General features: G+C 37.9%; 1 protein-coding gene across 1 annotated transcript in view; it reads right to left on the reverse strand.

The window, feature by feature from the left end:
* Positions 1 to 10,773: 10,773 nt before the first annotated feature.
* LOC5574874 (RNA polymerase-associated protein CTR9 homolog) overlaps positions 10,774 to 26,944 on the reverse strand; it is a 29,646-nt gene continuing 13,475 nt past the window's right edge. The window contains exons 3-5 of the mRNA XM_001655348.2: positions 24,976 to 25,908; positions 12,771 to 13,709; positions 10,774 to 12,426 (exon numbers count right to left, since the gene is read on the reverse strand). Coding sequence (XP_001655398.1) covers positions 11,077 to 12,426; positions 12,771 to 13,709; positions 24,976 to 25,908 — 3,222 coding nt within the window. The 3' untranslated portion in view covers positions 10,774 to 11,076. The remainder of the gene's footprint in view (positions 12,427 to 12,770; positions 13,710 to 24,975; positions 25,909 to 26,944) is intronic.

Raw genomic sequence — 26,944 nt, forward strand, 5'->3', positions numbered from 1 at the left:
AGGGAGGAAACTATCTCGAAGAATGCTCAAATATAAATGACAAATGGAACGAAGAGAATGAGGATTAGAGCCATCCGTTATGCTCCGAAATAATTTAAGTATTACTCGTATATTTACACAAAGTAGACACGATTGCTTTAGGAAAACGAATTATTGCTTCAATAGGCAGACGGCGTAACCAGGTGAACAAATTATTTGTTGAGAAGCAAGACAACCCCTAGACAGCGAATAAACGAAGAAAAAGTGTATATCACTGTTATGAGATCTGATGTGTTTAAGATATTTTAAGCCAAGCGGCATTGTTGTATAATAGTTCCAATCAGTGGATTCAAATCAGATTTTAAACGAAAGCAAAAAAGTCGTATATTTTAATATAAAACAATGAAAACGAAAAACATCGCACCCGGCTGTCTATCATTGATTTCACATTCCCATAATTATATCTTGTACGGCTTACAATGTTATTCGACTCATCCCCATCCATCAGACGCGTGCATATAGGAGTTTCGGTAGATCCGGTAAGATCTGACGGGCAACATCAGAAGTTTGAAATCTCACGTGTGATAATCGGTTCGCTTCCCGCTAAGTTGTTAATTGCCCCGCATGCACTGTACATTTATCATGAGAAAATTTGTAGATTTATGGATGTTATGTGCCAGCCTATATAAATTATTGCAATTTGTTTCTACAAATGCATAACATGTGGTAATCACACATAATACGATGACCTCTTAACTATTTGAAAAGAAAAAAATACATGAGGAGTTTAAATAGAATAATATTAGGCTTCGGCATCAAGGATTTTTATTGTGGGCAGACAGTTTTTATTGGTCATATTTTTTTTTTATATTCGCTCATGATTATTTAGTTTTGAAACAGTTATATTTAACAATGACAAAATAAATACGTAGTAGTCGGGCTCGAAGTGGTTATTCCTTGTAGTAAGTACTACACTCGGTACTCAAGTGTGGCAGATCGCATTACGTTTTGCCAATTTTGTCATTCTGGATCTTGATCTATTGATATGAAATGTTGAGCAACTGCTGACTCTTGGAACCATAGTAAAAACAAAATTTCAAGATTACAATGATGGTCCCCACAAACAGCTTTTCAAAGTTATTCAGTTGCATTACTCGATATCTGAAGGAGCTATCGACTTATGGAGGACATTGTTTTCATTTTTTATACCTACCTTGTACCTTGATGGCTACAGCGCACAGAGGAGCACCTCCCGGTCAACCAGTCAGTGATTTTCGATAGCGATCGATATAGATTTGTTTTGAACCGTTAGCGATCGCCATCGTTGGTTAAAGATCTATACAGAATTATGAAGACTGGTTGGTCGGGCTAGAACAAATTCGTGGCCATAATTTCGATTTTGAAAAATTGAGATTTTTGACCCCGCTATATATTTTTAAGATAGCTAATAGTATGCCGCATGTTGTGGCTGCATTGAAAAGACGTCAAACAGCTTTGAAAAAAATGTCAAAAGAGTTCAAAAAAAGCATATTTTTAATGGTGTTTTCATTTCTTTTTATTATATAATCAGAATTATTGTTTCCATATGGACATTTTTTTCCAAAATAAAAAAATATTTGTTACTGAACTTTTTGTTTATAAATACAAGAAAAGCTTCTGCATAAAATTTTCCAAAAAATATTTATTATTTGTTCATTTTTAAGGCAATTTTGCTCAACAAACTTTTAGTCATTTTTCGTAAACTTCAGACACAATGGTGCCCTGGTTTTAAACTCCATGTCTTTTAAAATTCTTCTTCTTATTTTTCTTCTTGAAATCACGTCCTCACTAGGACAGGGCTTGCTTCTCAGCTTAGTGTTCAATGAGTACTTCCACAGTTATTAACTGAGAGCTTTCTTTGCCTAAGTTGCCATTTTCGCATTCGTATATCGTGTGACAAGTACGATGATACTCTATGCCCAGAGAAATCAAGGTCAACTCGATTATCCGGAGACTCGATTATCCGGGATTCGATTATCCGAAATTTGAGTTTTGATATTCTTATTTTTTAATTTTTATGCATAAATCTGAGATAATTTGGTATTGCAATATACAATATGAATGATTTTGCAGTTTAGAACAGTGCTGGGAATGGTAATAGTAGTAGGCTTGATTTTTCGCGAAAATCACGTGGCTCTCCCAGTACAGTAGTTCAAAAACGTGAATCTCATCAAGTAGCCTCTGTTGGGTGCACGAATTTTCTAAATCATGAGTGTCATTGAAGGCTCTAAATGCGGGAAATGCAGCGGGAAATAGAACATTTTTCTACAGTAATTTCGGGTTGCCCTTAGAAACGGGTGTTTTGCAATTTTCAAGGCATTTGTCTACAGCAGCGATGGGCGTGAGTTTCACTGGCTTCGCTGACTGTGATTGGCTTTGTTTGACTACTGTAGAGTGAGTTTCAGATTTTTTCCCAACCCTGGTTTAGAACGTATTTAAGAAAAGGGGGGTTTGAAAACGTGTTTTTTTGTGTATGCTGGTCAAAATTTGTTTTTCCTGTAAAGACTCCTACTGTTCCTAGAAAAAATTTCTGGCTGCGCCACCGCGTCATATAAATAAAATAACGAAAAAAAGATAATATTTAAATCCCTTTATCAAAGATTTCAATTTTTTTCGTAGTGATTCGATTATCGAATCCCCCGGTTCGATTATCCGGAGTGAAAAAAAAAAAATCCATACTCCGGATAATCAAGTCCGACCTGTACTAATAGATCCTGGACCGACCGGAAATCGAACTCAGACACCTTCAACATGGCTTTGCTCTGTAGCCGCGCACTATAACCACTCGGCTAAAGAAGGTCTATAAAACTATGCAATTTAAATATGAGAGAGTTTGGAGTAACATTAATAGGCTTTCAGAAATATCGTTATTTCGGTTGAAATTAATCATTATTCCCGTTTTTTATCTGTTCTCTTTAATGTTGACAATGCCAAACAACTAAATACAGGAAAACAAGTACGACGGTAAACCTCACTGGCTCATGTACAGAAATTTTCTAAAAAATGTGGTGCTTAAAATAATCTCTAAAATAAAAACTGGGGGGATTCCATTTCGGGGTGAAATTGATCACTTGTCAATGCAATTATTGTGAGTTTTTGAAATTACTCTACATACTGAATTCCGGCTCCCTGAATACGAATATGCTTTCCAAATTTGAAAAAAATCAAGAATTTCGCGGAAAATGCCTCAATGTAGGCAATTTAGAAAGGAGTTTTCTGATGTCTAACAGATACTGAATTATTTCAACAAAACGATACTCATTGGTTGTGAAATCTGGTTTGTAATTTAGGCATCCTAGCAAACTTTCAGGCTGTTTTTGAATGTTTGTCAATATCGTACCGTACATGATTCTTGAATTTTACATTATTTTCATAGAAATAAATATTCTTATACGCAAAAAAAAAACTTCACAACACTCGATCTAACAATAGTCAACAATGTTCGTGCACGCTATTGTCTGAAAAAAATGACAGTATTATACACATAAAAGTCCTTTTAATCGAGTTTTATGGTTCCAAATTTCAGAAATGACGTATCTAAAGGATTCTCAATAGACTTGAAAGTTGTGTATGAAAATGGGATGAAATAACCAATAAATATGGGCCTTCCTTAACCGAGTGGTTAGAGTCCGCGGCTACAAAGCAAAGCCATGCTGAAGGTGTCTGGGTTTGACTCCCGGTGGGTCCAGAATCTTTTCGTAATGTAAATTTCTTTGACTTCCCTGGGCATAGAGTATCTTTGTACCTGCCACACGATATACGAATGCGAAAATGACAACTTTGGCAAAAAAAAACTCTCAGCTGTTTATCACTGTGGAAGTGCTCATAACACTAAGCTGAGAAGCAGGCTCTGTCCCAGTGAGGACGTTAATGCCAAGAAGAAGAACCAATAAATAACATGATTTTATATTCATGGGAATAGGAGTTGTTCCAGTTGTAAAATGTTTGCCTACTTTTTCATTAAAATTTTAAAACTGATGGGCTTAGGCTGACTCCAAGTTTCGTTGACGCGATTCACATTTACAAACTATAGACTATAGATGTCAAAATAATCCGCTCGTGATACATCTTGATATATCTTGAAATTTTTGGATTCGATTTTTTTTTGTACAAATGAGGCATACATATTTTTTTTTGCAAAAGGCATGGAGAAAGCGTTTCAGATAAAACATACCAGTCAATTTTATTATTTCATCAACAAGAAATGTGATTTTATGAATTCCAAATGCAATATTGCATTATATTTTTTTAGAAGAAAAAGAATATCTGAAAATAAATTTCTGAGCATACTTACAAAAAATGTTTGAGCTGGAATATCCAATAACTGTTAAAATTCTAATTATTCATCGATTGCTTACTCTCTTGGCGAGCTAGAGGCGCATGTTGCCAGAATATTCAAACGATTGGTCATCAAAAATAAACTCAAAAACTATTGGTCTTCAACGGCATTTTTTTTTATACTAATACTTACTGAAATGTGGATACTTGTCCTGAAATGGTTCGAAATTAATCCTAACTGAGTTATAACAGTTTTTTAGTCAATAATCAAGTATGAGCAGATCATTTAGGGGAAAAAATAATTTTGGCCACGGCGACTTAATCGCTGCAGCGCGCTGTAAGGGTCGATTTCGACCGTAGGGCACCGGTATGACCTACGTAGCCGACTGCGAACCCTTGGACCACTTGTGGTTTAGTGTCTGCACTAGCCACTCCTCAAGTCCACTCGCCACCTCCTTTGTAGTTCCGAGACGATGTGGGTGATAGCCGATAAAACGGCATTCCAGCCAAACTCGTCTTCACACATCCTCTGAACCAAATTGTCCGGAGTCGTGTCCCGATCGCATGTGGCAAACATGCGGTCACGCATTGTGCGGAAAGGCGGGCACACGATCAAAACGTGTTCCACCGTTTCCTCTAAACCTGCACAAACTGCACATTCGGAAGAACCCGCATGACCGAAACGGTGTAGATACTGTCTAAAGCAACCATGGCCCGAAAGGACCTGTGTCAGGTGGAATGTTAGTTCCCCATGGCGCCTATGGACCCAGATATCTAACCTCGGAATCAACCTGTGAGTCCACACTCCCTTGGTGGAACTGTCCCACGCACGCTGCCATGGACTTATCCACGGTCTTCTTTTATTGTCGATTTTCTTTTTCTTTTCCGCTCTAAATGCGGGCCGTGTTTACATAAAATGACATCCGGACCAACATCCAGTGAAGGAATGTTCAACGGATGAACATTGCGTGGAGGAATGCGCAGCGAAATCGTTCATTTTTTGTAAACACGGCCCGCAGTAAAGGTTTTCTTCCCGCTGGAAGTTGCAGCGTGACGTCATTTGACCATCGATGCTCACCCTTACTCACACTTGAAAAGTACTCTTGAGTGACTCGTCCGAACAAAACAAGTCTCGCGGAGTTTTGATGGCACTCTATTTTGATGGAAATTTCCTCCGTTGTGTTTTGTGCCGCATCTTCCTCGCTAATTTTTCGTTGCCTCTCTGCTTGGCATTTTTACGTTCCCTTACAAAGAGGCAAAGGCAGCACGAGCATTCTAGAGCATTCTACCAAACTCGGGTGATGTTGAGGAGTATTATCAAGGCTGCATATATTTATGAAAAAAAGGAATCTTTTGAAAGAAGGCATATGATTCGGGTTATACCAAATGTTCATTATGCCAAGTGACCGTTATGCCAAAATGTCAGAATCGATGTTAGCACTACAAAAAGTTCTCTTCACTTCTTTCAAGGTTCTCCTGGTCACTTTTTCACTTTTGGTCTCTCCAAGTACACACTTAGATTTGATTACCGAAGTCGGTAAAATTTTACTGGGTTTTTGAACAGCAACTCAGTAAAAATATTGCTACCGAAAACTCCGTAAAGCGAAAGATTCATCCACTGTCAAAAAATACCGATTTAGTAACTTTTGCTGCATACAAAATGCTGGCTTTTTCGGTAAAACTGATTCGCATAAATTTACTGACTTCTTCAGAATATAAGACGGAACCCACAGGATTGTTGCCATTGTTGATGTTTTGAGAGATTGAGATCACGTAACCTAGCATCAAGATTATATTTCACGCAGCGAACTGGACTATCGAATTTCATATATTTTGCCTTATGAAAGGTGGAACGATTATTGCAATACGAACGCTTTATGTACACTCAAAAAAATCCATTGCTACGTGAAAAATCACGTAGATCATTCCGAATTCATTTTACCTCCACTTCACCTGACTAAGATAAAGATCACTAAATAGTGATCCTAAGATGGCGCCCGCTTGATTTTAGAAGAACTTCAGAAGCTGCTGCTGCTTTAAACGCTGTGTAAGCTTGATTTCATGGTAAATATGCTTTGAATACCGAAGAATCCCTGCATTACTTCATATTTTATACCTGATTTATAATCTCTATCAATTATAGCACGCGAAGGCTACAACAAGACAGACCAAACTCACAAAATTGGGGAAACAGGATTCAAAATGCTCAGATTAACAATACAATAAAAATATCACAATCTTTTAAGTTTGTTTACATTTTCCAATTGAGAATTAGTTTTCTTCCAAAGCCTATTAGAAATAAGATTGGTCTTTATTACAGTTAAATTTAATGCAAAACCATCTAAGTCCGCTTCGGAAAATCCACGTAGCTCTTACGTATAGCGCCGGTGGAATGGACGAAGTTCAAAAGTTCATGCGTTCATTCTGGGCTACCTTGGATTCACGTAAGAGCTACGCGGAAAGTGCGATGGAAAAAAATCACGTATGTTTTCGCACAAGTTTTCACATAGCAATGACGTTTGGATTATTTTGAGTGTATCATTTTAGCATCACTCCACACACTCAAAATAATCCAAACGTCATTCTTACGTGAAAACATACGTGGTTTTTTTCCATCGCACTTTTCACGTAGCGCTTACGTGGATCATAGGTACCACTGAATGAACGCATGAACAAATAGACCTCATCAGTTCCATCGAAGTTTCACGTAGCTGCTACATGAAGTTTCACGTAGCTTCTACGAAGTGCTTTAGTGGATCCTAGATGATATTTTTATTGATTTTTATCGGTATAGTTAAATGAGACCCAATTTTGCTTTGCATTGGCTTTGCCAATTAAGAAAAAAAGTATAACAAACAAAAATAATTCAAGTATTTATTGCATTCAATCGTTATTGCGAATATAATGTATTAACATTGTTTTCAATTGATGGTGTGAATCAATGTCCAATACCCACTGACCGACACGGTGGCATTCATGGTCCAACTGCATTAGAACATACACAAATTTGTTCGGATTTGCTGTTCTATGTTTCGTAAGCTATGAAAGATATAAAAAAAAGCTATAAAATATTGATATTCTCCAGTATCTAACACACAAAATTGAACTGAGAATGCACGCGATGTCAAAACAGAGAATGAACGCGATGTCAAAATGAATTTAATTGCCTACGTGATTATCACGTAAGTGCGACGGGTAGCTTCGGTAACAATCACCCGGACTCTTGGTGATTATATATGCTCTAGTAATAATTACCTTGGTCAGGTGAAGATGAGGCAAAATGAATTTGGAATGATCTACGTGATTTTTCACGTAGAAATGACGTTTGGATTATTTTGAGTGCATTAAGGCGTCGATAGGCGCGTGGTGTACGCTCGGGTCCATCGATCGCAAGGTTCTTGGTTCGATTCCAGGTTGCCGCGGAAACGTTTTTTGTTTTCAACTTGTGGTTTCATAAGGCAAATTTATGAATTTCAATCCGATTTCTTGTGGCGAATTTTCATAAGGGGTTCCTTTGTTTATCGATAGTCCATTTGCCTGAGTGTTGGAGTAGGATTTTAATAAGGGTCTACCACAAAAGGCCGAATCACAAAAGGCCGAATCACAAAAGGCCGAATCACAAAAGGCCGAATCACAAAAGGCCGAATCACAGAAGGCCGAATCACGGAAGGCCGAAATTTTAAAATAAATTTTAGTGAAAGCCACAAACATTCAGCACATTTTTCTACAATATTATGGACATTTTTACAGGGTTAGCGGGACAAGACGCACAAGTAACATTACTAGCTAAATAAGAGTGTATGGTTAGTGTTTTTTGGGTGTGTCAACTGGTCTATTCTTAGCTGACACACCCACAATAAATTCTATAATTGAAGCTTAAGTAGTCGCGCTGTTGTATTTTGTACAACATAAGTGTAAAAACCTCGCGAAAACTGGAAGGGTATACAGTGCCTGTTCGATTTTGGCAACATGTCAAAATTTTTCATGTTGCCAAAATTGAACCGTTCCAAAATTTGATAATTGTTTTTATTAAAACTTGTATCACCGTAATAATGACCACAAATTAAATTTCTTCTTCTTCTTCTTGGCATTACGTCCTCACAGGGACAAAGCCTGCTTCTCAGCTTAGTGTTCAATGAGCGATTCCACAGTTGTTAACTGAGAGCTTTCTTTGCCAAAGTTGCTATTTTCGCATTCGTATATCGTGTGGCAGGTACCATCAGTGCCCCAGTATCCGCTCATGCTCCAGTAGCCCGCTCACACTGAAAAAAGAGAAATTTTCACAAAGTAAATTTGAAAACTTTAGTCGCTATACGGTTCAAATCGACAAATTGAATCATACTGTGGACATTTTTTTGAGTATTTACTCAAATTACTTTACTTTTTAAGCTCGTGAGCGGACTACTGGAACATGAGCGGCTACTGGTACGTTGACGGTACGATGATACTTTATGCCCAGGGAAGTCAAGGAAATTTCCATTACGAAAAGATCCTGGACCGACCGGGAATCGAACCCAGACACCTTCAGCATGGCTTTGCTTTGTAGCCGCGGACTCTAACCACTCGGCTAAGGAAGGCCCCACAAATTAAATTTACCTATTTTGAATATGGTAAGCCTTAAGAAGGCCCACAGAAACATTGAGATTGACATGCTTTGTGACTGACTGATCCATTTTTGTGTACATGGATTTCCGTGTTGCCAAATTCAAACTGAGTCAAAATCGAACGGCACTGTACGGTTAAAAGTATTCTTTGTAAACTTAGTATTCTTATGATCACTTAAACACTTGTTATACCCTATCTCAGCACACTGAACGAAATCTCCCGCCATAAAGTGAATGATTTTTGCCTCATCTCCGCCCCATACCTATTATCAGACACAATCAAGATGATTTTCATCTGCATGGAAATCATCTGTTTACAAATAACACCGAATGAAAATCATCCGGTCTTGAAACGATTTTCACCCTTCAGATAGATGCCTGAAATTGAATGATTATCATATTCCAAAGTAAACAACCCCCATTACTTGTAAGTTAAAAGTTAAAACAAATTCAATTGGAAAATAAAGAATCACCCGACGATGTTGGTTTTATGTATTTTAGTATTTATTTGTATATCAATCATCACTATTACAATTCTCGAGAATAGATCCCTGGATGCCTTGTGATGCAATGCTCCTCCTCGATGAACAAGTGATGCGCTGCTCCTCCTATTCTATGGGCACCACAGCTTCAACTCCATAGAAACTGTAATGAAAAGGTGCTATAATTAAGGATAATTGTGGATTATTCCATGTGAATAGCACACTTTCCTACTGATGTCGCCATGTTTACGATGCGGTTTGCAAAGATAATTTGACATATTCAATCATCAGTTTTCCATCTGGTATTTCAGACAACTATTGGATGATTTTTGGTTTGAGACATGGGGAAAAGAAAATCTACCATAAGTTGCACGTTAGTCATTTGTTTTATTATAATTCAATTATCTGCTTATAGTAGCTCAAATCTATAGTGAACGTCATCACATAATTGGATGATTTTTGTTCAATGGACTGTGGATGCATCATATTGTTTCGTACTCATTCAAAATTAGGAAAGCAAAGATTTGCAGCCATGTGAATTACAAATCATTCAATTCACGGAAGGAGCTTTCGTTCAGTGCAATCATTCTCCTACTTGTTGCGTAAAAGACTATAGAGCTTAGTGACATTTGAACACACGTAGACTAGCATACGCTCGTCATACACAGTTTGTTTTTGTTTTCTTCAAAGAAACTTGCACACCCTTTCCAGACTCATCAAAATGCATATGGAAATATTACCCAATTTGAAAAAAATATAGCCGGATTCTGGGTGTTTTTCGAGACAGAGTGCATATTGTTTTCCTCTAAGGTTCACAACTACATCTACACAAGGGCACCCATACCATTAGGCGTGAAAACCACTATGTTGGCATTATACCGGGCAAACGCTTGCTGTCCGAACTCGCTGTCACTCGTCGGACCTAAAAATGGAAAAACATCCTCTGTTTGCATTATACCGGGCAAACGCCTGGATTTGCTATTTGCATGACACCGAATAGATGCTATACACAACCATCGGATATCGGAGACTTCGGCGGCCTTCTGCCGCCTCAGTTCCTCTATCCTCAATGTGGCTTCGCCGCATGTAAGTTTTGCACTCTTTACTGACATGACTGCATTTAACAAAGCATGGACTTGTTCTTTTCATATCCAAGCTTTATTTTGTGATTTGGCTTTTTGTGATTCGGCCTTTTGTGATTCGGCCTTTTGTGATTCGGCCTTTTGTGATTCGGCCTTTTGTGATTCGGCCTTCTGTGCATTCGGCCTTTTGTGGTAGGCTAGAAGGTATTCGGCCTTTTGTGATTCGGCCTTCTGTGATTCGGCCTTTTGTGATTCGGCCTTCTGTGATAATCCCTTTTAATAATGTTATCAAATAAAAATAAAACAAAGTTTAGGTCAAATTTTATTCAGCAGATATCATGACTCTTATACAATCGGCACTATAGTATTAGTTTCACTTGTGATAAACTTGAACATTCCATTCCCACCGGCGAGGTAAACCTCCCGGTAGTCAATTTTTCACCTGGATCTTTTAAATCGCTATGTGGTATTCCAATATGTATAATAATTTCGGTTAGTTGAATGAAGACAGAGTTTAGTCTTACAGCTAGATATTTTCCTTCTATTCTAAGACATAGTCCATTAAAATATTACGCTACCATATGAAAACGTATGTTCACAACAAGAATGAACCTAATCCGATCCTGACCCAGAAACGGACTTTCTCGATATGGGTGAAGCCTGGGGGCTACCTGACCCGGAACGGGATGGGGAACGACTGCCCGAACGGGATCTGGAACCCGAACGGGAACGGCTTCCAGACTTGGACCGAGAACGGCTCTTTGAGCGAGATACCGAACGGGAAGCACTGCGACTGCGGCTTCCGGATTTCGAACGAGACCGCGATCGCGATCTGTCGGAACCACTTTCCGAACCGGATGCGATTCTCCGCTTGCGCTTAGTCGCTGGTCCGCTGTTACCGGAACCTGAATCGTCACCACTGGCAATTTTAAGACGACTTCTGTCACTATCGGATTCGCTGGTCGAAACGGTGGCTTTGGAAACAATTCTGGATTTCTGTTTGGATGATAATCCGTCTTCCATTTGCTTTTGCTTTTTGGCACCCAGGGAACCCTTCTTGCGGCCACGCTTCTTCGGTGCTTCATCTTCGCTATCCGATCCGGATCCCTTGGGAGCTTTCTCCTTCTTCTTACGCCCAGCGCCTGGTTTTCGCTTCTTCTTCTCGCCCGGTTCTTTGCGTTTCCGTTCCTTCGGAGGCCGATCCTCTCCACCACTGCCAGGTGGTCCGGAAGCATCCGAATCGGAAATGTAGTCCTTCCTCCCACGGCCGGCTTTCTTCTTCGTGGGATCCGGTCCACTTTCGACGAAGAACAGAGCATTCTTGGTCTTTTCCTTGTATTCTTGACGCCTGGCCATCATATCTTCGTGAGCCTTGCGACGCATCTCTTCCATGCGTACACGTTCTTCCCGCTGGCGACGCTTGAATTCTTCGCGCTCCTGTTCCTGCTTCTGGCGCAACGATCGCTCTTCTTCGTCGATCTTTCGGGCGCGTGACACGTGATACTGTGCCTGCTGGAGCAGATCCTGACATTGGCTGGCTTCCGAAGCGGCCAACGTGATATTGTAACGCGTCTTATCTCCATGGATCGACAGATAATTGAAATATTTGTGAGCGAGACCCAGCTCGTGAACCGCCTGCAAGACAACACTAAGAACGGATTTCTCATCCTTCAGAACCATCATGGCCAAACGCTGCAGCACCAGGGCAATGTTGAAAAGCAGAACCGTATCCTGCGGGGCGACACGACGTGCCTTCAGCAGTGTCATTTTGGCCTCCTTCAGTTTGCCGGCACGGAAATATGCCCTGGCCAGGTATTGCATAACGTCTACGTTGTTGTGCTTGTAGAATTTCTTCAAGCAGTTCTCGTACATCTGAATGGCGCTGATGTACTGCTTCTGCTCCACGTAGATGTGTGCAATGTTCAGCCATACGTCGCAGAAATCGGCCGTAGCTTCACGAACCTGGAATGGAAAATTGGATTTGAACCTTATTGAGGACTTCAGGACCCCTAAAGGAGCTCGCATAAAAAAGTTACAAATAAGAACTCACGGCCGTTTTCAAAAAGAATCTTGAAAGCTTACAAAAATCAGATTGTTGGTCAATTTAACCTTTAAAAACCTGTCACTGTGGCCACTGGAAACCTGCTTCATCTGGAAAAAGATCCTTTGGAGACCCACGTTATAAGAAAACCACTTCACTTCACCAAATTGTTTCTGATAATCGTGTTTTCGAAAACGACCGTAAGTTCTTATTTGTAATTTTGTTGCGAGGTTAAATCGAATCAAACGCTTTCGTCTTTACTCACCTGAGCAAAAATGTCACGCGCCTCGATGATACAGCCCTTGTGCGCCAACACGGCACCAATACCGTTGGCGGCCCAAATGTTTTTCGGATCGTTTCGCAGGACCTGCTTGTAAATGGCCAGGGCCTTTTCCTGGTGCTTCTTCTCCTTTTCCTTATCCTTGCTCGGCTGGTGTAAACTCTGCAGCCAAAAGTTGCCCAGCGCAATCAGCGAGTAGGCGTCACTTGAAGTGGCCGGATTCTTTAGAATCGTCTCGAAGTTCTTCTGCCCGAGAGTCCACTGCATCTTGGCCAAATGGAGATTACCCAACAGCGAACGCGTGTCCGGATTTTCCATGTTGATTTTCAAGGCATCCTTGAAGAAATCGGAAGCCACGAAGATCAATCCTTTGTCTCGGGCCATGCAACCCAAGCGAAGATAGCAATCGATGTAGTTGGGATGTTCTTTGAGGATGTCCTTATAGAGCTTGTCCGCCTTGTCAAACGAAGCCATCGCTTCGTTCAATCTGGCCAGGTTGTATGTCATTGTCACGGAAATCGAGTCGTAGTACTGTGAATCATGTTGCGCTTCGATTTTGGCACGCTCAATGGCCATCTCCAACTTAGTCATCGCCTCATTCAGATTACCCAAACGATAGTGAAGCGCGGCAACGTTGTTCAGAATTTCCGGCGGAATGTCGGCCTTGACCTTGTCCGTAAGAATATTGGTAGCTGTTGCGTAGGCTTGCAGCGAACCTTGCAGATCGTTCTGTTCCAAGATCTGAGCCAACTCAATCCATGCTTCGACATCGTCCGGGAACTGCTCGGTGACCTTCTTCAAGTGGTTCTTGGCAATGTCGCGCTTCGATTGTGACGAAGAACTGGCATACAAAGAGCCGAGAATCTTCATTGTTTCGTAGTTTCCGGGTTGGGCTTTCAGCACTTTTTCAAAACATTGGGCAGCCTGAAAATACAGATGTTAAGAATTCAGTTTGAAACTACCAAAAGTAATAAAACAGTACTTGTCAGTGCTACATGTTATATCTATTGGAACTAAGTGAATTAAAAAACATGAATTGAAAAGAGATCAAACCAGAAAAACAAAACCAAAATCAAACGAGAGCAGATAATAAGAGTGTACACAACGATTTATCTGAGAATCCGATCTGGCATTTAAGTTTTCAATTCCTTGTATTAGCTCGTATTATTATATCAGGGTGTCCATTCAAAATAAGTTTTCCAATTCCCGGAGTTTTCCCGGATGCCTAAAAATTTTAAACCGAACTACATCAAAATCCTTCGACTTGCTATTTTTCCGACCTTTGTTAGTAAGTGCTGATATTTGATTTGACTTTCAAAATATTCGTTTTCAATTTCGAAAGATTTTTTCATCGGTAAAGATTTTTATACTTTTTGATAATATTTGATCATTTTATTTTCTTACATAAAGATTGTCAAATATTGTAAAAAATAGCTATACCATTGCAGTTACATGTTAGATTAAATAGAGTAAAGGATTTAATAGGTATTGAAATCTAATCTAATCATATTATCAGGGTTTTGTAAATTCTGCAGCTGTTTGCTCTAGCATGTTTAGTAGTTCAGAATTAGGTAGAAATTATTGCCACTTTTTCGTTTTGTTTTCATTCCATTAGTGCTAATTCGGAGGACTTGATCTAAGTTATTTATGAATTGTTTGAATGATATTTTTAAAATTCTTTGGGTTTAAAATAATATTGGTTTGAATTCCGCAGGAGTATTGGACAAACAGATATCAAAGGTTTATTGTAAAGTGCAAAAAAAACAACATTGAAGATCTTTTCAACAAACATAAAAAAATGTCAGAACTAAGAACTGCTGCTTAAACTATTTCTCGCATAATCTGGGATAACGCCCTAAAAGCCATTGGTAACCACGTGTGTAACTTGTTGTTTCTGAGCAAATGAATGGGTAAGCATTCAAACCTATATCACTGGCAGGTAGATAATGATCTTTTCTTCACCATAGCGTTGATAAATAACGTGTAACTCCATTCAAATGCTCAGAAACAATGTAGCTCGTGGTTACCAATGGCTTTTAGGGCAAGATCAGAAATTATGCGAGATTTTTATACTAGGTCTTTGAACGTTTTCTTTTAAATAAATTCAAATCGTTGATCAAAAAGTCCCTTAAAATTTTAGAATCCGGTGAAAAAAGTATTTGGCACGGCGGAAATAACCTCCCAAGCCATCAAAAGTTCAGATTACACTTTATTAGTGAACTCATAAGTTCAAACTTGGTCCGGAATTAGGTTTTTGGAACTTTTTTGCTGATTAAATCGCTTATGATGAACTCGATTTGAACTTTAGTATCAAGTTCAATAAAAGCACTAAGCACACCTATAATGAACTTTAGTTTGATATGGAAGTACACATTAAGTTCAAATGGTAACTTTGAAGCAACTTGGAAAGGATAAAGTTGAACTGGTTTCAAACTTCGTACAGTAAGTTAAGATTAAGTAATAACCGTACCGGTTTGGAACTTCTTTTGAACTTTGGAAAAGTAAACAAAGTAGAAGAAAAAAAAACTTTCACTAAGCGCTTGAATTCTACTGAGAATAAAAAAAATCTTTTATAAATCTTGTTTGTAGTGTTATAAGCTATCCACTACTCAACTTCCAAGTTATTTTCCAAAGCACCTTCAATTACCTGGTCAATTATCGCATAGATTCCCGTAAGAATCTCATCAAGAATATGCCATGAATCTTTATTTAAACCTATCAAGCATCTCACCTAGAAGCTTGTCGGGAATCACTATGTGTCCTTCTACAAATTTTTCGAGGATCTCAATGATGTTTAACGAAATCTCCTTTGAATTGGCTCAATATCTTGACGCCAGAAATGTTTAAATCGTCTCAAAAGAAATCGGTAGAAATTGATACAAAAAATGCCATAAATCTCTTCAGGAAACCAACGATTTTCGTTAATAAGGATCACTAGAAACCATTTACTATCCCTCGAGCATCGCACTAAAAGTTAATCATAATGCGAAGTTTGAGTTGTCAGTTGTGTATCTTGTGGCAAAATTTTTCAGTTTTAAAATTGAAAACAATTGATTCACTTATATTCGGAATACATATTTTTCCCGATGTGTTCTACAATTTCCCGGTTATTTCCCGTATTTTTCCCGGCCAAATGAAATTCCCGTGTTTTTCCCGCTTTTCCCGGATTTCCCGGATGGATGGACACCCTGTTATATGCATTTTTTCATGATGTTCTCTTCGGAATTTCATCAACAATTAATTCAGGTATTTGCTAAAAGTTTTCTTCAGAATTCCGAAGATATTTGTAGGAGTTCATGTAGGTTTCATTACCGGATTTACTAAGGAATTCCTCTAAAAATTTCGTATACTCTCACTAATTGAACCTTATTTTTTTAAGAAGAATCCCAGAACCAGTTCAAGAAAGCTTCCTGAAATTCTTAAAGATCCTAGATCTCTTTGGGATTCTTCAAAAATTCCTCAAAAAAAATCTAAGTTCTCTAGGAAATCATCCGGTGTTCCCTCTAATAATTCGTTTAGGGACATTACTAAGAATTTAACCAGTAATTTCACCATAGATGCCTCTTTTCATATGATGTCCTCCTAAATTGTCGTTCATGAGTTCTCAAAGATTTCAAACAGCAATTTGTTTGAGGATGTCTTCAAAAATTACTCCGGAGATTCCTCCTAAGTTTACTTCAGGACATTTCTCGAGAGTCTCTTTGAGCAATGAAATCCAGCAATTATTTTAGGTAAGTCTGCAGGGAATTGTCTACTTCTATCTTTAATGAACTATTGAATAATATACAGAAATTTTACTTAAAAAATACTCCAGAAATATTCGTAAGAAATGCTGGAGAAATACCTAAAAAAAAAATTGGAGCTACTTCATGGTCGAATTTAATGAGCAATTTTTTTAAACTTCCTCACACGGTATGTCTAAACCAGTAGATTTTAAAAATTGAATGTACATCGGATTTTTTTCACTAGAGTATAGTATTTGGGTTATATTTTCATAATAGGTTAAAATATTCCACCGGTGAAATTTTGTTTTTTTCTTTCCACTTTTAAGCTATTTTTCACATTAAAACCCATGAAAAAAGTTTTTTGACGCATTTCAGCCCATACAAAATGAATGGGAAAAATTTCCCCGATACAATATTTTAAACCTTCCTTCTCTAGCGAGAAAATATACGATGTACATTCTATTTTTTATATTCGTCTGGTTCAGACATAGCGTGCCTCACATATTTTCCGGAATTATTTCCGAATGATATTTTAAAACAGGTTTTTAGGGAAACTGTAGATGTCTAGGAGAAACTGTTATAAGCTCCTAAATAAATTCACTTAAAAATGACAACGAAAACTAAAAAAAATCGGCATAGGAACTTTTGGCGGATTGTTTTTTAGTATTTGTTAGAAAATTCCCTAAACGAATTTCTAAAAAATAAACGCTGGTATAAACCTTTATTGAATTCCTATGGGAATCTCTGGAAGCTCTTCAATTCGGAGTAGCCCATTGTGAAAATTACTGGCATCAGAAGATTTACTGGATTTTTTTTTTCAAGAATCCCTTGTAAAATCGCTGGAAGTACTTCTGAAAAAAAAAACCCTGATATTGTTCCCCGATGAATCTGGGAAGAAATTTCGGAAGAACCTGTGGAATAGTCATATGAGAGTCTCTGAAGATTTCTCTAAAGACTCTAGAATTACGCACTGCAAGCTGCATTTTTTCTTCTTTTACTTTCTGGCGTTACGTCCCAGACAGAGTCGGCTTCTCAGTTTAGTGTTCTTATGAGCACTTCTACAGTTAATAACTGAAAGCTTTCTTTTGTCAATTGACCATTTTTGAATGTGTGTATTGAGTGGCTGGTACAAAAATAGTCTACGCCCTAAGAAGTCGAGAACCGTCGAAACCCCAACCCGAATAGATTCTCGACCGGTGGGATTCAAACCCAAGACCCTTAGCATGGTCATTTCAATAGAATATAAGTATTTTTCAATTTAAATGATCTCTATAGACATATAGACCACTAATTTTTAATATAATTTTTTAAGATTTAAAATAGTGATCGAGTCTTTAAAAAGAGACTTGCTACCAGCCTTGATACTATTGATCCCTTTTCGATCCTTATTTTTAAGGTTATTTGTTGGACCCGGTGCGAAAGTAAAAGGTCACTTCTTTGATCATGGTTACTACCACGAACAAAAGGAAGGTGAATCTCTAAATTGACAACTTGGTTTCAGAATAATGAGATGTAAAACTGTCACTACACCTTTTAAAAATGTAAAAAATTACAGTTCCTCCGGAATGCGCGCTTTCTTCCAAGGGTGGAAAGGATAAGCAATCTCTAGCCCAGGCTCTTTAATTCAAGTGATACTGTCACTCAGTGTTGTGAAAAACTCAATTTCTCACAACTCACGCTTGAGGTTTTTCATGCGTGAGTTGTCAATCATGCAACTCAACAGTCAAAAAATCATGGATGAGTTGGCTCAACTTTTTGACTCATTGTCTCGTATTTCCACAGTTTACTCACACATGGCAATAATTTATTGTTAGTCTGGTAAAATTATAGTAATCCTTTCTAACGTAAACAACAACATTCGGGTTTCACAAGTTTTTGCCGGGTTTTGCGACTGAATCATTTTTTACGGTTTGAGTTGATTCAGTTGATTTTGCATCAAAATCTCAAGCGTGAGATTTGCGAAGCAGATCTCTAATGAGTTTGCTCTCACGGGAGAGCGTATTGATTGAGATTTTGAGTGTGAGTCTATCAACACTGCTGTCACTATACTGTCAATCGTTGTCAATATTTCTGAGTTTGGTGGATTTATGTAGAAAATTTCGAACTCCATTTTGGGAATCAAGCCTTCCTCCTAAAAAGCAAAGAATAAAGGAGACTCCCGCTTTTTGCCGAAAACCGGGAAAGTAGTGGCACATATTTTCACTTATGCAGGGCTAGTAGCAGGCAGGGCGACTTAATGTCTTGAAAATAGGTTTTTTAGAAGACCAAAACAAAACAAACAAACAGCAATCAAGCAAACAAAAAGCATAGCAACCACGTGATAAGAGATTGATAGTCTGACCAGACATTTCTCTAAGAAAATTTCCTTAAAATATTACTTTCTTCTGGAGGTAATTTAGTATTTTTGTACGAACTTCTCAAGGAATGTCTCCAAGAATTTCGTTTTGAAAACCTCCAAGTAGTCAACCCGTTTTTTCAAATTTAATTTCCATCAGGAATTCCTCAAATGATTGTGTTAACCCTCTTTTTCCCACGACTTTAATCGACTATTTCTTTATGGAAAAAGCGTTTTTATAAAAAGTACTTGAACAAATAAGGTTGCGAATGGGCTAAAATTTTCGAAACCAGTTTAATAAAATTAACTTGTTTTCAATGGTAAATTGATTGTCTATCAATAGTTTTACTTCTGAAACAGTTAATTCAGTGTGTGGTTAATTTGATGTGTGTAGAATAATTTTAATATAACTATTACATTGTATTTATCTGATTCAGTTTGTCTCAAATTCGTCGAAAATCAATGGAGCTACAATGGGAAACAGAGAGTTAAGGAAGTTCTAAATCCTTTACGAATTTATCCAATGATTCTTCCATCGATTTCCCTTGGATTTCATCGAAGATTATCGTTAAAAACATCTTCAAGAATTCAACCAGTATTTTGCTGAGATGCCTTTTGGGATTTCTAAATATTTCCTTCAAAATTGTCATTTGTGATTTCCCTAATATTTCAACTAGAAATTTCTTCAAATTCCTCCTACGTTGTCATCCAAGAATTATTGCATTTGCATTTTGCAGCGTTTGGTGGAGCAATAAAAGCGCAAGTCAATCCAAAGCCGATGATACGAGGGGCAATGGCTGAATAGTCTATGCTGACCACGCAAACGCCATGAGAAAAGGAAAATAGGTTTGGCTTGGGTGTTAGGTAAATAGGATAGACTTGACACAATACTGCTAATAATGCTGCAAAAGGTAATAAATCCGTAGGTCAAAAAAATGTGTTAATTATTTGAGAGTCTACGAGCAAAGTAATTTAATATAGAAATAGTATGTTTAACATATGAAAATAAATATGTAAGGAAAAACCAATATTAAAAATATGAAAACCGCTGATCACATCTAATAAATTTGAAAAATTAACTTAGAATAGCAACATGAGAGATGTTAAATTAAAACCATCTACTTATGTAGCGAAGCATGTAGTAAAGCAATTAATGAGTCATTGAGAAACTATTCATCGAACCTAAGTGTATTGAATGTTTGTTGAATGTCGTTGTTATACTCAGTCTTGTAATTTATATGATACTCCCAAGTTAAACATTTATTTGACAGATTTCATTTTAATTGTTTTTTTTTTTGTTATTATAGGAATCAAGATCCACCCTGTCCAAAGGGCTACAAAAAAAAAAATCAAATTATCTTCCTGTGTAAGTGTAACTAATTGTTTAACCCCAGAAATATGTTGTCTCTCAAGGTCTCTGAAGTCAATTTAAGGTGAAGATGAACCGGAGCCAAATCTCAACCCTTCAAGAGCACAAACCCAAAGAACCAGACAACCACTCACGCCGAAACCCTGATGGATTGGTCACCAGCGAGTGACCAATCGACCAAGCCTTCAGCCTGAGTAGCCGTCCGGCTCTCCAGATCTGTGCTACCAAAGAACTGAAGTCCGGCATTACTCCATCTTCTTCTTAATGCCCCATTGTCAAAAGCAAACAATTAGTGTAACGCAGAGCCCAACCACACCCACTCTTGCATTACATTTGTTACATGACAATACTAATGAGTATATGCTAAGGAATGGTTTTACAGCATAGCTGAGCCTTTCGGTTAATAAAACCGATGTATAGAAATAATTTGTTTCGAAATTGTCCGCGTGGTCTTGTAATACTTCCATTAGATAAGATCAAATATTACCATACATACCAGGTTCAAAACCTTGTCAAATAGAGAAAATTGATAGTATCAGACGTATTACTGCAGAGGAGGTGCTTTGTGCTCATTAAGCATGATTATTTCATTCTATTTATTAAGTGAAAAATTTATATCAAGGCCAGAATTCCCAGAGAGTAAAATACTTTATAGTTCTACAACACCATAGGAGATCACCCGATATCCGCAACCCGGTGCACGCGCCCTGTTGGGTCTCGAAAACCTTGTAGGGGAAAGTGGGGCAGTTTGCCCCCCTTAAAGAAAAGTCGATAAAAGTGCTGAAAATATTTTATGAATTTTTCGAATGTTTGCATGATTTCCAACAATTTTTAGATGAATACACTAGATCCGCATGATTCCCTTTGTCTTAAAAAGTTCACGGATGAATGATTGATTTTTCAAATTTTCTCATTTTTCTAGTCGATTTTTTACTGATGGGGTGATATAAGCACCCCATTTTTGATTGCAAAATAATCTCATATAATCTAAAAATTGAATTATTTTGTTACTACACTTGAAAGTTATTAGTATTTATAAATACTTCGTGCAAGAGAATATATTTTTTTAAAAACATTCTAACAGTCAAACATCATCATTCTGAAATTATGAAATTTAAATGAGTAATTCGGGGCGATATGGGCAATTTTTTCGAACATCATTTATTTATTTTTATTTGAGTTTTGAACATTGACTTATAACATGGCTATTGCTTAATTTCCTTATCAGCTTTGAGGTTGCATGTTATTTCAGATGAAATTTAAAGGATTTATGCAGTTTTAAGGGGATGCATTACAAACCGCCAATGGCATTTTCCATATACTAACCCACATTGCACATTCCAGGGTCTGATTGTGCTCCTAACCCACCCTCAGTTTGTAATCTTCTCACCAGCTTGAAATTATATTTTCCTGGAGTATAAATGATTTCAGTGAATGATAACCGTATTATGCAGTAGTTTGAATAAGGTCACTAAATCAGAATACCAAAAAATCTGATTGCTTTAAGAACTTTGCCATTTTTTTGAAATTCATTGAAATGCCTCTAATTAACACTACAAAATACAGCGATCAAATATCTAAAATCATTGATTTTATTACTCGAGATATGCTTGGAAGAATTAATTCAAAATAATCCATTGGTGAAATGCTAGAAAATTCCTAGAAAAAATTCTGATAGAAGTTCATGATAAATTCCAATTCCAGGTCGATTTTATTGAGGATATGCTGGAAAAGTTCTTAATAGATTTATAAAAAACAAATTTCTGAAGGTATTTTTGGGAAATTCCTGGGTGTAACCTTGGATAAATTCTTGAAGGAATTCTTATAAAAATGCATGAATGTTCTACTCAAATTGGAATCCTTTGTGGATTTTCCCGGAAGAACTCTTGAAGGATCTCTTAGAGTAACAGCTGAAGAAATCCGCAAAAGGACTCGTGGAAAAATATCTGGAAGAAAATCTGAGATAATATCCTCTGGGATATTTTTAGGATGAGTCCTGCTATGGACATTACTGGAGGTAGTTGTCTTACAGTGCTCAAAGACTTCCCGTATTGGCGTAACATCGTTAACGAAGTTTATCAAATAAATTTATGTAACACCAATGAAATAGAACAATTTTGCGTATGAAAGGTCCTCTCACGTTGGCCCATTCTTGAGCACATGCTACGCGATTTGTAGACTGTAACCAATGCAGATTGGTATGGATGCTGGTGTTGTAATGGCCAGCAGTATTGCAGCAGCCTCAGCTGAAAATACTGAGTACTGATTGGGGAGCAGAAAGAAGTGGCTGCTATCTATATCGGTTACACCAAAACCGGTGTTATAAAATAAAGGATAGTCTACAAGATATCAGTTTGTGGTAGAACACCATTTTATCAGTAGCAAGGCTGGTTAGCGACTCAATGTTTTGAAGATAGGAACATTGGAAACCTCTTGTTAGGCAGGATTCCACAGATTCCTAGGCAGAATTTAACGAATATATTAAATTAGCAAAACTATTCTACAGAGTCCCTTTACCTTTGAGTATCTTATGGCTAGCAAACAATAGCCATACCAAAAAGCAATACAATACAATCACGGTTGATATCTTCTCATTTTCAGGGCAGTTCTCACATGACCCTGAATTCAACTATTGATTGGTAGGGTTCTGACAGCACTCCACGTGGATTTCTGAGTGAAATTCTTATAAAATTCTGGATATAAGTCCCACATATTTCAAAGCAGCAAGATACTGTTTTTGTGATTTGGCTGAATACCGTAGAGTTCCGTATTTCAGCGCACCTGAGATTCCGCACATTTTGGAATATTTCTAACAAATTGAAAATGATTGTTAAAGATATTTTTAAGCGTAATTATGATGCATTACCACCACGTACAAATACAGAGAGCGGATGGACGAATTTTACAATTTCCTTAAATTTAGGACAAATTTTGTACCAAAAGCGCGGAATGAGGGCACTATACTGCCCCTCTTTGCACAACAGTCCCATGTTGGAAAACGACAAACTGAGAAAAAGACGATTGAAATGTGGAAACAATTTCGCTCCATTTTGAGTCTTTATTTGGCCTAAAATGTGTTAAATTGCTACATATCACTGTGTTTTGAGTACACGAACAAACCTAATAAATTTCTTTTGAATTCAAGTTGAAAATTTGCCTTAAAATGCACAAAAATCATAGCGAGACTGTTATGCGATTATATACAATATAATATACCAATGTAATTGCATACCAGTCCCATCATGTTCATCGGCTGGTTCTACAGCTACTAAAACACTCATTGTTATTAATGCACTGGTTGTGTCATTTGTTATTTATGTTCTTTGGTCGTATAAATTTAGTTATTATAGTACAGTCAACTCTCCGTAACTCGATATTAAGGCGACTATCGAGTTAGAGAAATATCGTGTTAAAGAACACAAATCAGGGTACCTTTGGTTAAAGGGACCATCGAGGTATCCTTGAAAACCCACATTTACTACACATTCTATAACTCGATATCGAGATACGGAATAGCGAGTTACGGATAGTATACTGTATGTCCATGGATGAATCATCAGATAAAAAAAAACATCGTATTGAATGATTTCTCAAAACACTCGTTATGATGTGGAATGCGCTTACAGTTCATGAGTCCCAGTCATGAGAGACCCAGATGATCATCTTTTGGATAATGCGGAAATGGAATCTGATGGAAATGATTCGAGATGTTCCAGAACAACCTAGCTAATCTGTTATATGGGAGATCCAGAATGACGAAACAAATTTTTCAGGCAACTTCTGTAAGCCTTGACCGCAGATCTAAAATACAGTGGCTCGTGGGATGTGCCGAGCCAAAGTCTTTCTGTATTTTCCCAATAAGCAGATGAAGAAGACGATGTGGTTGCTGATTGTTTTTATATGGAAATCTTGCTTTCGCATTGAAAAGTTTTTATTTTGCACACTTACAAGCAAGTACTCCTTAAGTCAATTTTACCAGTTATCGAAAAACGCAAAAATAAGTTTTAGTTCGATATTCCTGAGCACCAGCAAAGAATCATTACAAAATTTAAATAAAAAATTCAAAGCGAAAATTTGTAATGCATCGTAATGTGTGATATCCACTAATTTAAAACATATTTTCGAAACAACGTGAATACATGACATTTCTAATGTCGTAAGCAAGTGTGTATTAAATACAGTCAAACCTCCATGAGTCGATATCTGAAGGAATCATAGACTTATGGAAACAGTCATGGAACAGAAATACTTTGGAAAGCTGTTTGAGCGAATCATCATAGTTATCATGAAATTTTGTTTAAGTATGGTTCCATGAGTCGATATTAAGACATAGAACATCGACTCACGGAGGTTTCACTGTACAATTGATTTCCCTTCACTACACGTCAGTGAATAACTAGTAGTATCGAGAGTCCGAATGTAGTACTAGAAGTGGTACCCATTCTGAGCCCGATCACTATACGGACTTTGATGTGACTGTTATGCGAATATTTTCAAGATGGGACAACACAAATGGGGTTTGTTTTTGTACAAGTTAGGAACAAAGGCTACTTTTTTAGCAGTTTTTATCGATCTTCTGACGATATTGAGTTAATTTATGCAAAAAACGCAAATCGGTCAAAAGTCGACATGGGACTGTTATGCGATTATGGGCAGTATACTGTATAGGAAATGAGTGTACTTTAAAAATTATACTAATGAAGGAATCAATCATACTAAATAAAGGAATGTCAAATATACAATCAATAAATCAGTACTCACATTCTCCGAGTCTCCTCTGTAGATGTACATCTGTCCGAGGCCGAAATGCGGAAGCACAAAGTTCGCCGGCGCAAACTGCGTCGATTGGTAGTAGTACTGGAAGGCTTGATCGTAATCCCGCTGCACATGGAAAGCACGTGCCAACTGGTAACAACTTTCCGCCCGCATCGCTTCGTTTTCGGTGTTGTGGAACGCATGGAGGGCCAGATGCTGAACCTTTTGGTAGTCCTTCTTGAAGAAGAAATGATTGGCCAAGTGGTTCAACACCATCGGATTGGTCGAATCGATTGTGTAGGCTTTGGAAAGCATTTGCACACCCAGACGATTGGATTCCGGTTCGTGCAGGTTGAGCTTCAGAATGGCCAGACCAACTAAGGCTCCGACGCATTGTGGATCTAGATCCAGCGCACGCTGGAAGGCGAGCTTTGCCTTCTCCGGGTTGTTCAGCTTCAGGAAGCAGTGGCCCATTCCTAGACGAACCGCTGCCGGACAGTTGGGATTCGTTCGGAGAGCTTTCTTGTAGAATGCCAAAGCGCCTCTGTAATCCTTCTTGTTGAAAGCGATGCAAGCCTTACCCAAGAGGGAAGGAATGTTCGACGGCGATTGGTTCAGCACGAAATTGAACTGCGCATCGGCCTGTTCCATTTTGTCGCCTTCGAGGAGACAGAAGTACGCACGGCCCAGCAAGTGGTTCTGATCGTACATGATAATCTTGTCGGCCGTCGTGTACAAATGCGTTGCCTTCATGAACAGCTCTCTTTTCTTGTCCTTGGACTTTTCCCGGTTGGCCTCCTGGACGTAGTAAGCGGCCAACATGTCGTACGCTCGCATTTGGTCCTTCTCGAAGTCCCGATACGAGATGTTCGCATCGATACGGGACGCTTCCAGTATCTTGATGAAGTCATCTGTCTTGTTTTGCTTGTAATAAGCAAGCTAAAATGAGGAAACAAAACTTTAGTATAACTCTCATAAAAGCAGCAATCATTTCAACCACCAATTTTCAAAACGACGTATGCAGCTATCAATTGAGAGGAAATGAGAAAATGTTAAATAATTTTATTTCCTATACAGAACTTTTACATTTTTTACAAGCTGCATCTACTAGGTATAAGGGAACACTATTTATAACCACTGTGAAGCTATGCCGATTTATTTTAGATATGGTTGAAAAGTATATGAAATTAATTAATGCAATTTTTTGTTTCGTGCTTGTCACATACACCATGAAGATTCGCGGTAATACTTTGAATGTTACTTTGCTCCTGGCGATGATGGAATTTTCTACATCCTCATCAAGAAACTTCCAGAAAGTAGCTTATCATTTTTAGTTGATATATTTAACAAATGTTTTCAATTAGGAAAAAATGCTAATTCTCGCATAACATGAGATCTCGCCCTAAAAGTCATTGGTAACCAAGTGTGTAGCTCCTTGTTTCTAAGCAAATGAATGAACTATAGGATGAAAATTATTACCACTGGGAAGGTGAGGAGAATCTTCTCTTCATCGTAGCATTGTTGAATAAAGTGTAAATCCATTCGTTTGCTCGGTAACAACAAGCTACCAGAGGCGTCGCGTCCGCATGTGCAACATGTGCACTGCACAGGTGGCATCTCGTTCATCCTGACCGCCAACAATATGTATAACTTATCAATGACAATTTAATAATTCATTCACCTAACAAAATATAGCCCTTTACAAGTATCACTATTATCAATAGTATGCTAAATAATTTACATTCATCAAAATAGTTGTTAAAATTTTGCTTTGCAAATTAAATTAAATAGGCATTTTCGTGCGACGCACGATCTGAGAACTACTATTCTTTTGCTCGCGCACAGCGTGAAGCATACTACGCAACACTTTATCCCACGCTACACATTGTTGGCCGGGACGATGAAACCCAACGTGTGCACTTTCATCGGTAAACGGGCTGCCCGGTATCGTACACGCAATGCTGCCAATGTGGTA

The sequence above is a fragment of the Aedes aegypti genome, chromosome 3 (genome assembly GCF_002204515.2).
Source record: "Aedes aegypti strain LVP_AGWG chromosome 3, AaegL5.0 Primary Assembly, whole genome shotgun sequence".
Classification (NCBI taxonomy): Eukaryota; Metazoa; Arthropoda; class Insecta; order Diptera; family Culicidae; genus Aedes; species Aedes aegypti.